The following is a 13,819-nucleotide window of genomic DNA, read 5'->3' as shown; positions in this document are numbered from 1 at the left end:
TAGGTCAACCACAGCATTGCCTCCTCAGAGGGAGAAATAGAACCCAAGTTGAATCATAGGGAACACCAGGCTCATATACTGCAGTATTGTTGCTGTTAAAGCAATAGGCATATAGCCGTCCGTATAGGTTTGATGTATTGTAGGGTTCAAAGCCACATTTTTCCTTACATTTTTAATGCATTTTTCAAACAAAGATGCCTCTACTGCAGGGGTGTGGAACCCCCGGGCCGTATACGGCCCACGAGACCATTTGGTACGGCCCTCGAGGTAATTTATAAACACACGCAAAAAATTAAAAAAAATAAGAAATCTAGACCGTAAAAAAATTAAACAAGCAATACGCGAGTCATGGTAAGATATCTGGATTAAGAGGTTACTTTTTCTTTGCACAGCATGAAAGAAAGGCGAAATGAATGGGCTGTGATTTTAGTATTTTTAAGCAGAGGTCAATCATTTGTACGGCCCTCGGAGGATGTTGAAATTGAAATGGCCCTTGAGAGGAAAAAGGTTCCCCACCCCTGCTCTATGGGTAGCATGGGTTAAAAAAACATCACCTATCAGTTCTTTAATCCAGCTTTATTCATTATCTGCACTTAGACATCTTATTATGTCTTTTTATAACCGTGTTATCTCCCTATTCAAACATTTCTATCGCTTGGCACCGAGTTCAGTGTACTTTATCAACTGGGAGTTTGTCTGAGAGGTAATGCAACAGATGGAAGTTATATCATACTCTTTGTAGTCTTTCGCAATTACCTCAAGGCTGTATGTTTTACAGTGAAACACTTACACTTGCAAGAATGCAGTTAATTCAGTTTAAAGTTTGATTACTGTAAATGTGGCCAAGACCAGAAACATCCATTTCAGTAAAGCAAAATGTTCACTTTAAGTGGCATTAATGTGATTTTTCTTAGCAGTCTCTGAAAGGTTGAACAGTTTTCCTAACCCGTCAGCTCTGGCGCTCGTACTTTGAGTTTCCTTTTTAACGAGTGCTGTGCTGCTCTCTTGTCTTGAATCAGAGACGCTACAGTAGAAGCTGTCACAAAAAAAGAAAGCTGTGTTAGACTCAGAGAGCCTGTCAACACAGTGCCAAGTATCCAGGATTAGCCAAGGTTAGGCAGCAGACAGGGCACTGCTGCTGTCTGCTCCAGAATATCAACAAATTAGCCCCTAGCCTCACCTTTACTTGACTGTAGAGATTTGTCCTGTTACATTTAGCGTGCCCATTCTAAGGCCACAATTATAGTCCAGTATCTGTATCTCATTATTCACTAGATGAAGCATTAATAAGATGCAGCACATTATAATTGTTTTGATTATGAGGATTAAAGAAGGTAGTTTGTAACAAAGAAGGTCATGACAACACTCATAATGAGACCAAGCCTAAAGTCCATCCTGTTGAATGTTAAAGCTTTGGTCCATTCATAATAGATAGATTCAACTTATTGTCATTACGTAGTACAGGTACTATGTAACGAAACGGTTTCTCTGCATTTGACCCATCCTAGTGTTAGGAGCAGTGGGCTGCCATTATGTACGGCGCCCGGGGAGCCGTGTAGGGAACGGTGCCTTGCTCAGGGACACCTCGGTAGCACTTGGTCTTTCCGGGACTTGAACTGGTGACCTTCCAGTTGCCAAGCCAAGTCCCTATGGACTTCGCCACCACCGCCCATATAATACATCAATAAAATACATATATGCTTCTACTTGAATGGGATTTAACATTGCAGATAGCGTTGAGATTTGTCTTATACAATGCCTTCACGCTTGTTCAAAAAAGGTGAAGGGAATAATGAACACATTTAATTCACAAAATGAAACAGTGGTGATGTTCTGGTTACTCTGGAAAATGAAAGACTCTCTGTAAACTATTTTAATTTAAACTATTTGGTATTAAAAAGAAGTACAACAATGTATGATTTGCCTTGACTAGGGATTGCACAACACTATATTGCCATTGCATTACCAATGTAATACTACAGTAAAAAACGAACAAAAAAATGTAACCTATACTTTATTACAGTGTGAATACTGATTTTGTTTGGAAATGTAACAGGTCATATTTACCCTCGCTCTTCAATAAATATTTCATATTGCTTTCAAAATATCGCCTTGCAACAACTGTAAGGTTTCTTGCAAAATATCACATTTTCCAAGATTACATTCGAAGACACCAAGATTCTGATAGTATCATCTTTTTAAAAAATGTACTGTAATCACTCCCACTATTCATTTGTGGCACGAAAGACACCAGAACGATAACAAACATCCATAACAGTTTCCTTTCATCCTTTCTAAGAGCATTTTACCCCAAGCTGAACAAATGCAATTGATGAGTTAGAGTCAAGGACGCTTGATGATTTCCAGTATCTCCTAGGGGAGGGTCACTTGTTTGGAAAATACCAAATGTTATTCGACTGTACACTGGTTTAAAGGTCATTACATTATAAAATCAGTTTTCATAATGGCACAGGTTGAAAAAGCTGGACATACAGTAGATCTCTTCCCTCTTGTGGCTAAATTAGGGACAAAAAACCTCTGATTGCAATATGACAATGTCAGCGGCAAAAGCATTACATCCCAGAGCTCCCCGGAGTGCCCATCATCTGCTCTATCAGCGTGCCGCGTGCACCGGTTGGGCTCGATGATCCAGATTTTGCTGGTTTTTAATTAAGTGGAAGGTCAAATCTCATCGCACTTGACTTCAGGGAGCTGCTGCTGTCTGCATGGCAGAAGAGCTACACCCAGTCATTAATTTTATGGAGCAGGGACTTTAATTGATTAAAAAGTTAAGGACTTTGGGGAATGTGGGGTAAGAGGCACTCGCTTTTAGTTGCTGTGAATGTGATCTGGTGTTCAGTCACATCCATTATGTAGTGAGACAGCACTTAACCCGAGGAAAGATGGTGATTTTCTTTTAAAGATTGACAAAATAAGTTGTGTTGTTTGGAGCTTTATTGTTGTGGCAGTATTGGAAATCCATTTCCCAGAAAATGACAATAATTGTTTCTGGTGAATGATCATCTTAGATTTTCTGCATGGTCACATTAAGTTTTGGGGAGTTTTTTACTTTGAGTTATAGAAAATGGTCAAATGATTTAGTTAAATCGCAGTGAGGCTTATACATCAGTCCAGTGTCCCAATGGTTGTGCTATGTTTGAAACTTCTGGTAAGTAAGCAATTCTAAACAAAATTCACAAGTATTATTCAAAATGTCTTCCCAATTTTACAAGATCTGGACAATTATCTTAATATATTTTCTGTGTGGGAGAAATGTTGTCAGTGGTTTCGAAATCAACAATACATGTTCATTCTATTAGACCACATGCTTATTAATAGTAAAACCACAGAAACTGACATTTTGCAGTGGTCTCTTGATTGTATTTGCGACTATACGGTATAGTTATCTATATAAAAATATGTAGTATGTTTTTGTATGATACTTACAAATGCTGAATTGTGCATTTAACGTGTTACCAATAGGTGGATGTTACCAGACATCCACATTACTTTAGAACATATTCACTGACTTTTATACTGCTTATCAGATTTACATACCAGGCTACAGTTTCCCGCAGTTATCTATCATTAATGTGAGACGTCACAGTAAGGTCAGGAAGTCAATTAGAATGGATGCATTTTGGATGGCTGCTGTCATTTCTCTGTCTCATGTTCACTGGCGATTGTAGGCAACAGATACCTCACTCTCAAAAGGGAGAAATCTTCCCTTGGAAGCACTTTGTAAAAACAAACATAGGACTGATGTGAAACCATGAGCCTTCCGAACCACTTGGGAGGGTTTGTGTGTCAAATAGAGCCGATTGCCTCCCCCTCATTCAACTCATTATGTATCACAACATCATGTCCTTGGAAGCCTAGGTTCCTGGAGTGGAGTGCACCAGCTGGGCGTAAGCTGGGCGTAACTCTACGTCCGACGTAGAACCGAAGGTTAAGACCAAACTAAAGTTATGACTAGTGCACCACTTAGACTTAAGCCCTGTATGCATTGCGCCCGGGTGTAACTTTTACGCCTATGGAGCAGACGTAAATCGGAAAGACAGACTAGTATCCATAGTAACGTAAAACAGGCAAGAAGGATATTAACGATGGCAGGGCGTCTTGTTTACATGTTTAACAATGAAAGGGCATTAAGAAGAGTCTCAATTTCTCCTTCTCCAGCTCAATTTTTTCGTGTTCCGCTCTCAATTTGACGGTCTCCACCTCCACAGGAACGATTTCTTTCTCCGTCAGTTCCCGCTGTAGCTCTGACAAATCCCTCTTTCTCTTTCGGGGTTTGGCCATTTGGGATTCCCCTTGAGTCATCGATGACGCTGTGGGTGTGGGAATTCCCTCTGAGTCTGTAAAATGGCGTTGCTTGGCAACAATTACTGTTTCGCGTGTATTCACGTGGACGCGCATCTTAAGACCAGGCGCAGCTACGCCCGAGACTAGTCAGGCTTGGTGCACTCGGTGTAAATTCGAATCACTACGTCGGACGTAGCTAAACCCGACATTAGTGTTAAGCCCTACTTTTTTACGCCCAGCTGGTGCACTCCACTCCTGAGGTATAACCTTTTACCCTCTTATGACTAAAATAAAGAAATTGATAGCTGGAATACACAATATGAAACTGTGGTATCTCTTTGGACATCAAACACTGCATTTCTGTCTCTAATAGAGCTATTCACTTGCAGTAAACACAACTCTCACAACGGTTCTGAGAACAAATATGTCAGGGTTGAGCGAAGCAGGCAGGACCCAAATGCAGGTTTAACAGATAATACCTTTATTTCAAGGCTAAACGTAACATACATAACTCTCCCCCGTGAACACAGTCAACAACAACAAGGAACTAACAATGACAGACAGAAAAACCAGAACTTAAATGCACACAAGACTAATCACACAAACAAGACACAGGTGAGGAGGGAGGAGAAAACACAGGGGCACCAGGTGAACACAATCGGGTAATCAGGCAGGAGGGAACACAGGGGGTGTTTCTCAATCTCGAGGAAACTGCCTTCCAAGACAATATTTCAATGATGCTACGTCATCAAGTGGCGCAGCAGGACCGTTCCAATGTCCAGCATACATAAGCCTCATCCCAATACCCCTCCTCGACTCCTCCTTTCTCTCACTCGCGTCCCTTCCTTGCATCTTAGCTCCGCCTCCGTAAGATGTGAGCGAGAGACACGAGGAGGTGACGCGAGGACAGAGGAGTCCTCAGGTATTAGGCTTTTATACGCGAGTAGTGAAAACACTTCCGCGTAGTCTGCTCGCGTGTATCCTCCCTTTCGTCTCCTCCCTTTCGTCTCCTCCCTCACCCCTCCTTGACTCCTCCGTGTGCATTTCAGCTATTGGGACGTCCTTCAAAATGGCGTGTCTTGATCGATTTCCGGGTCAAGTCCCGGAGGAGGGGAAGAGAGGAGTCGAGGAGGGGTATTGGGATGAGGCTTTGGAATTCCACCGAGGCCGCGTCCTTGGTTTGGGGGAAATTTCGAGGATGCACATGAGTAGACTTCGCGTCCTTAAAATCCCCACAATGCTTTGCGCACGGACCAATTTCCCCAAATCTGTGGCGGAAAATGTAAGGCGGGGCCTCTCATATGACGCACATCTGCACACTTGCTAGCCTGTTCCACTCTTTGTTTTCCGAATGCCAGGAAGGATTCTTGCCTCGCTTCTGAAGCAAGATGCTCGGCAGACATGTGCTACCAAGCAAGCGTACTCGCGATTGAGAAACACCGAGAGACAGAAAATAAAAAACAGGAAAACCAAAGACAAGACAAAACACAACACAGACAGATCGTGACAAAATAATGAACTCCCTGTTCATTCTGATTGTTAGAAACACACGATTGAGATAAACCAACTTGTGTTTTCCCCAAAATCTTGGAAAGACAAGCACACTTGGTTAAGTGTTGAACAGTTGTCAGGCCTTCTCTCCTCTACGGTCAGGAGCATACAGCTCTGTCTAATAAACCAGCTCTGTCAACCTCTAGGGTCTCCTGCCTGAAGGCTCCCTTGCCAAATGACAATGTAAGACTTTGAAAAGAAAGAAAAGAGAACTCTCAGGCTACGCAGCTCCTCTTTATGCTATCATCTCTATCAGATCCATGTTTTTCGCTCAATTAGCGAATCTCACAAATTGCCTTTTATCTAGCTCTCAGGGTGGAAAAGGTAACGTTATTTGCCTCACTGTTCTCTCCACATAAGCAGAGACAAATGAAGAGCACAATGACGCTTTGTGAAGGTATGATCCGAGTCAGCTAACCCACCAGGATTTCAATTGACTCCTGTCGAAACATTTGAAAAGCACTAATACACGCTGCAGCAGAGGCATACTTTGTTTATTCTCTCCAGAGGTTATTGATTCAATGGATGCAGAATGATGCCCATTCATGTGTCTGTCTTTTGTTATCTCTCTGTCTCAGGTGCAAGTGTAACCTGCATGCCAACAGCTGTGTGTTTGACAAGGGGAAGCTGGGCTGTGAGTGTGAACACAACACCACAGGGCCAGACTGCAGCCGCTGTAAGAGGCATTACCACGGAAGAGCCTGGAGTGTGGGCTCCTACCTCCCCATACCCAAAGGAACCGCAAATATATGTAAGTATATGAGTATTTGGAATGTAATGGAAGATATATGTCTAATTTACTAGTAAGACCATTAGCCGCGTTCACACCGCAGTACTTTTCCCACTTTAGTTCCGATATAGTTAAAAAATGTTGCGTTCACACCAAAAAGAGCCGGAACTAAAATTAGTTAATCAGAACCTTTTTTACCCCCTTTTCAGTCCCTGCTAGAGAGCAGGTACTTTCGTGGGAGAAAAAGGTTCCTATTTCTGATTGGCTGGGCGGATTGCAAACCACGCCCCGTAAAACTCCCAAAAGGTTTTATGAAGCCGCCATTTTATTATCCTCGCATTAGCATTAGCATTAGCATTAGCCCAGCGCACAAACGCAGAGAGACTAACTTATGGCAACACAAAATAAAACATGGGAGCGGTGGAGATGAGGAGGTGTTGGCGTTCTGGCGATTTACTCGGAAGGCTTCAGTAGAAGCTGCTGGGAGTCCCAGCAGCTTCTACTGAAGCCAGTCCCCAACTCCGGGGACTCCGGGTGGCAGTATACGCCGTGAAGTTGTTTGCGGCCTGCCAGTAAACCCAAAGCAGAAGAAGAAGAAGTGACGTCAGCGGCTTCATTTGCCTAATCCTTCCCCAGGAACTTATTCCGGTGTGAACGCGATCTGTACTTAGTTCATAAGAACTAAAGAGTTCTCATGAACTAAGTTCTCATGAACCTTTGTGGGAAAAGTACTGCGGTGTGAATGCGCCTATTGACAGAAATAAAGTAAATGTTTGGCTTGGGTCATTTGCATGGATTTGCACCGAAGAAAATCTATTTACAAACTGTACAAATGTTACCTTTAAGCTAATTAGCAACACATGCACTGATCTTGTCTGCTGGAGTTTGTCTGTGTTCAGCTAAGACTAACAAAATAATGTCATTTGTCTTCGTCTTTTTCTGGCTGTCCGCCGACTCTTAGGGAATTATTTTAGTCCAATTTTAAATCAGTAAAATAGTAGGATACAGCTGGAAGCTCCTGAAAAGGCTTGCAAGCAGACAATGAGCATTTTTTTGTTAACAGCTTTTTGGGTATAGATAACCTATATTTGAACCATAGTGATGGTGGAACAGTCATAAGAGTCATGTTCCCCCTTAGGCCCTTGTTGGGTATGTTGATTTGTAGGGAATAAATAAATGTCATGTGTTTTTTTCTGCTCATCCTTCCAATAATTACACATTGAATGTATTATTCCTGCCTCAACACCATGAAAAGTGTGAAATAATGCCGGGTATTTCTTTACCCGTTCACAAGGTATCTCTGAGGCAGAAGGTGCTCTTTTGCATTATCCCCATTATAATCTTGGATGGGAGTTGAGTCGCATTTATCAAATCCCACGCCTGAGGCAGGGGGCTCATTGCCTCAATAAATCTAATACAGCCACTCATGGATGTGGTGGTGGACGGCCAGGCGAGGCCAGATGGTGAAGATCTAGCCCTCTGGTCCTCCATTCACACTGATTCAGACTCACAGTCAGCATCTCTCATGAAAGGAATCTGCGGGGATTGACAGCAGGTTTTTCAGATGCTCAGTTTGATTGTCTGACTTGAATTATCTAACATGGTGATCTGATTAGATTATTTTCCAGACATGTGATATTGCTATTGATCCACTGATTTAGTGCGAGTACATTTGTGCAGTCAGTAACAGTACCTCGTCTTGCTCTTCTTTGGGCTTTTGTTTATGAATTGGACAATTACACGGTCATTTGTATGAGTATTATTTGTCTGTGGTTGTGTGTGCATGCATGTATGAGCACAACAACTGTGTGGATGTGTGTGTGCACATGCAACCCATTTGATTGCGAGTGGGAGTTTGTTTTTAGGAACGTCTGTGAGCTCTAAGGAGATATTGCTGGATTTACCCCTGCACCTCCTCGGTGTTATGAGCCTCCCTGCAATGTGGTGCTCACTGTCAGATTGACAGGCCGTTATTAAAAAATCCAACACTTGGCCGCATCTGCACTGAACCGATGAAACAAAGGTCTAGCCATCTCAAAAGCAATATTAGCACTTGTTTGGCAGTGGCATAAAATGCAATAATGTTTGCACATGGAAGTGACGTAACAATATTGGTCCCCCAGGTGTTAAATGAACAAACTTTGGTCTTGAATTATTCTTATTAATCTCATAAGTAACGCCTAGGTCGTGTAACATGCCTTTATTCATTATGTGAAGCTGATGTTCCCTTTAAGAATATTAAACGTACAGGCCTCGTATCAAGACAAATATCCAGAACGTGCTAAATGTAATTATAGTTTAATAGCTTTCATCTGTCATCAATGTTCCTCTTTAATCATGGAAGTCATTTATTTCACAGATAGGAACAGGGTGAGGCCTATTACATATTCAAATCCCTGCACATGTAGATATATGGACATACGTGACCCTTCATCTACTAAATTAGAGCCCAAAATGGAGCCCTGCGTTGCTATTGGCCACAGCTGTCAGCGGCTTAGAGTGACTGAGAGTGATTCAAATCCTAGGCTTTCAAAAGGAGGAAAAAAATCCTGCAGAGCAGAAGAGGAATCACTTTGAGAATTATGTTGACAGTCCACTTTGCAGGGAGCGTCAACTCATCTTGAGTTCCAAAGCAGGTTCACAGGTTAAGAGGGGTTGCGGCTGAGAGTTTGATCAGTTTTTAGAATGTGCTTTGGCTTTAAAAAGGGCAATATTGTTTGCCCTCCATTTCTCACACAGAACAACTATTGGTTAGGAATTGAAGCTTGCTTTTTTCTTGCAAATTGGAGCATAAAATCTGCTTGCCGTTGTTGTGACAGCCTTAAACGGCTAATGACATGATGAATGGGGTGCAAACAATATAAAATTCCCACTGTAACATAATGACAGAAGAGGAAACGCATGAGAAAATGACCAGAAATTGCTCAAACTATGGGGCAAGACAAAGCTGATTACATTAATGCAACACAAAGATGGGGAATCCACGGGCAGACACTGATAACACATGTTTTAGACAAAGACTAGAACAGGGTTGCCAAATTCTGACTTTTGAATATAACAGTGCTTGAAAAAATACTATAATTGTTCTTCCAGCCGACGGTGTCTATTTTGAAAATCAATCATGGACAAATGTTCCAAAACATATTTGTATTTTCATTTATTTAATTGGCTTAACATCTGTTTTCTTTATATCGTAAATCCCACTGACCTTTGAATAGGAGAAGATTACACACACACTTTGAATGATTTGCAGATGCTGTTTGACTGGTTTCATTCAGAGATTTGTTAACAATTACAATTATCAAGCCAATAAAAAAAAGGAAGCAAGCGGTCCACAGAATGTTTAGTTAAAAGATAAATGAAAATCCTGATGAAAAATACGTTTCCGCATAGAGTTTTGATTCCGTTGACATTTCTTCATTGGCAGACCTGTTATTATCATCAGAAGTGGGCGGGTGTTGCACCATGTGGTCAGGTTCTCTGCAGAGCAATGGCTGCTGTTAATCAGTGGACACAGTGGAGACCAAGTGCTGCTCGGCTTTGAATTATTCCAAGCAAACAATATTGTTTCCTCTCGAAGTTTCATGACTCAAGTTTCAAGAGTAAAATGACGCTATTCATGAAACACTGTCCCTGCTTTTTCCACAGGTATCCCCAGTAACCATGGACCTGCGCGTAAGTTGATCAGACTTTTTTAATTGGCATGCTGACTTATGGTTTCCTCCCTCAGTCGTGACTAACACTTGTTTGACGTATGAAGTTGGTGTGAGGGATTGTGCTGTATTATCATCTTCATTCATCACTATGTTTTCTACAGTGAAAAATATCCATCCTAAAAGGCAATCATGCAGAACCTTATCTTAAGTGAGCCAATGCTTTGTCTGAAAAATAGAGCTTTGTTCATGTTTTTTTGAATAACAGACCCCACCCAGGTTTTAAAAGGCCTATTAAAATTGTGTATAGAAATGAATAGAAATAGCCGTATAGAAAACGGACCAATGGATTAAAAGGGAAGCCATAGACGTTTCCTTCTTTCCAGGCATCCATCCAACCAGTATGCAGCATGGCTTGCAAAATCATCAGCAGTAATTAATGAAGTATAGACTATTAGTTAACAAACTCAGAAAAAAATATAACAGTTTAAGATTAAAGAAGATATTTTCTAGATCATTAAATACAATAGGAGTCCTAAATGTGATGGCCTGTGAATATGCAGGCACTATTGAGAAAGATGTTCTCCCTTTTACTCTAGAATATTTGCTCTAAGCGAACAGACAGACATTGGCCCAAAGCCAGAGAAAAAACAATTATTTTTGCTATGAAGACATGGCTCCCACCATGCATCTTATCTGTGTTGATGCCTGAAGGGGACTCCTAATAATGGATAACAAAAGCAGCTACCATATGTATGTCTCTGCATTTTGTCTTCACTCATCAAGTCTGCATGCACACTTTTCTACAGTACATCAGTCCATACTCTAAAACACAAGAAACTCTCCAATAATTCTAAGGCAAATCAGCCCACAAACGTACCAGTTATTGTAAAAATATATATCTATTTATATATATTTAAAATCTCTGCATGCTGTTACTGTGCTTTAACTAAATAACAGCATGAAATATATTTCAACCCAGTGTAATATATAACCTTTCCTATTTTTACACAGATCGAGCAAATGCTTCATCTCTTGGTGTTGCAAATCGTAACCAAGGTAGGCTTATAGGATTTGTAACTTCAGCATGACATTAACAATACATAGGAACAACTGATTGCTTATTGATTGGCGATTTGAAAAAAAAGTGTAATGTAGAATATGCTAATAGAGGTATGGAGTTGATTGTTTTCCCAAAGCCCAGATGCTTTCATCTTGCATGCACACCAACACACGCTGGTCCTTACAAGGTAGACCTTTTGTTGTGAGAACACCGTAGGGAATGGACCACATGCCTCATGATCACCAAGTCCACAGCCTCATAACCTCTTTGATCATGCCCTCTTTTTAATTACTCAGAAGGCTCTCTGGGGGTGCATCCTTTCTGCCATGTACGCAAGGAGAAAAAGGAAAGAGGGGAAGGAGAGAACAGGCTCGAGGGTGGTTTATGTAGATTGATCTCCAGCTATCTCAAGCTAATCCTCCGGCCCAGATATCCTGGGTAGTGAGTGTTAAGTTGCATCTGCATCACTGCTCTCACAGCCACAAGGAAAAAAAAATGAAAAGAGGACTTTCAGGATTTCCACAATCAAGAGAGGGTGTTTCTTCTCTTATCTAAGCTTTTAAAGCTGGGAACAAGATGTGCCAGCGTCAGAGGTGAAACAAACTGGACTGGTGTGAATAACACTTTTCCTTTGTAATCTGCATCATTTCCATATAAAGTGTCAGAACGCAGCATTTATCTCACCTAGAACAATGTCAATGAAAAGCGTGTGCTGCATTCTCTGCATTTACTTAAGCCGTTCTAAATGCCCCATGACAGTGTGTGTTTCATAGGAATATCCTTTAGTGCAGTGATTCTCAAATGGGGGTACGCGGATCCCTGGGGGTACGTTGGGGTACTGCAGGGGGTACGTGAGATTTAAAAAAAAATATTAAAAAAAGGTTGATTAAAAAAATACCATGCATGATTACAAAAATAATCTTAGTACAATAAGTTAAATAGAAAACACAATTTTATATAAAATATTCCTATAGAACCACTAAGGGCGTCCTCATGTCAAATGTGTGTGTTGTATTTTATAGTTTTTCACAATATATCATGTTGTTCATTGGTTTGTTAAACATATTACTTCAATTGAAAAACTCCTTGGAAAAATCTGTTTTAGAAAAATGTCGTGTTATTTTTTTTCATGCATGAAGATGAAAATATCCTTAGTTTGTTGTAAAGCATGCACGAAGGAGTTAATAAATCACACACTGAGGGAACATCACTATATTTGAATTATTTGTATAGGCTTTTTCGATCAAAAATGTTCGGGGTTGGCCAGGGGGTACTTGGCTGAGAAAATGTTTCAAAGGGGGTACATTACTGAACAAAGTTTGAGAAGCACTGCTTTAGTGCATAGGAGGAGGATTTTTTCTTTTTAGAACAAATGACATTATATTCTTCAATAATTATTCTGGAATAAACACAATGTAGTTATTTAACTTTTGCAATAAAACCTCAAATTCTAAATTGTGTGTTTGGTACCTGAACAAGGTTACATTGGAATTGTTATTGCTGGGCAAAAAAAAGAAAACGCCTTTCAGACATCTTGATCATTTTGTATGTATTAAAAAGAAAAGCAATCATTACACTGTTTGCCTCTTGGACTTCAATTATAGATAGGCCCCAAACAATTTTTTTAAAGATCCTATATTTTTAAGAAACAGAATGTGTATTTGCTTTCTTGTTTATCTTAGCTTAGAACAACTCTCAACAAGTAAATAATATTTAACTTGTTTTTTAAAATCATTCCTTGCATTTAATGTTATTTGTATTCCAACAATAACACATTTCCCAGCATTTACCAACCCTGACATGTTTAAAATGAAAACCACGCCTCTCCGTCTTCAGATGCAATATTGTATGCCTACTTTAAAATGCTTCTTTGCAGCCAACACCCGGTATTGAACTTCAGTGCTTCGAGTCATGACTAATGACGAAACCTTCATGTTAATATGACAACACGAGGCATGGCTGAATGCGGGTTTCAGCTTACTCTGACACCATGGCAAAATATATTGATCCAATGTAATTGAAGCAACACTATTCTGTCTCAGAGCTTATAATTAGAAGATCCTGTATCTGAAAACTGTCTCCAGTTATAGTTGATTGCTATGGTGAATCTATAGTTATTAAAGCTATTTAAAATATTCAATGAATCACTATGAATACCTAAACTATATATATATCCGCAAACCGTTCTATATTGCTTCCGTTTATGTGTTGCTGTCTCCCTGGGCTCTTATCGGCCTTGATTTGTGCAATATTAGGTATTTTAATGACAATTGGCGCATTTTAAAAAAGGTTGGCTATTCTTTAGAACTTCTTTAGTATATGTAGATCTTTCACAAAAAAGCTTCATCTTAGGATATTAACTAGCTCTCTTCCTGCTGATTTAAACACAGATGTGATGTTCTCAATGTAATATTATCAGTTGAAAAACAGAATACACCCCCTGTTTCCTAAACACATTTTCTTTTGTCCCCTGGAAGAAGCAGTATGAAATGCAGCTCTTTGTCCTTCCTATCTCTC

At 40.4% G+C, this 13,819-nt stretch overlaps 1 protein-coding gene across 3 annotated transcripts in view; it reads left to right on the top strand.

Moving 5' to 3' along the window:
* The window catches only part of LOC117541251 (netrin-G1-like), a 63,829-nt gene that overhangs the window by 44,100 nt on the left and 5,910 nt on the right, over positions 1-13,819 (top strand). For 2 of the 3 annotated variants that reach the window (XM_034208433.1, XM_034208426.1), the window contains exons 4-6: positions 6,435-6,607; positions 10,235-10,261; positions 11,254-11,298. In XM_034208433.1, the coding sequence (XP_034064324.1) occupies positions 6,435-6,607; positions 10,235-10,261; positions 11,254-11,298 (245 nt within the window). The remainder of the gene's footprint in view (positions 1-6,434; positions 6,608-10,234; positions 10,262-11,253; positions 11,299-13,819) is intronic. The other variant, XM_034208441.1, reaches the window with a different exon arrangement.

This window comes from Gymnodraco acuticeps, unplaced genomic scaffold, assembly GCF_902827175.1.
Source record: "Gymnodraco acuticeps unplaced genomic scaffold, fGymAcu1.1, whole genome shotgun sequence".
Taxonomy (NCBI): domain Eukaryota; kingdom Metazoa; phylum Chordata; class Actinopteri; order Perciformes; family Bathydraconidae; genus Gymnodraco; species Gymnodraco acuticeps.
Note: the sequence above shows the minus strand (reverse complement) of the source record. Positions and strands in the feature narration are given on the sequence as shown.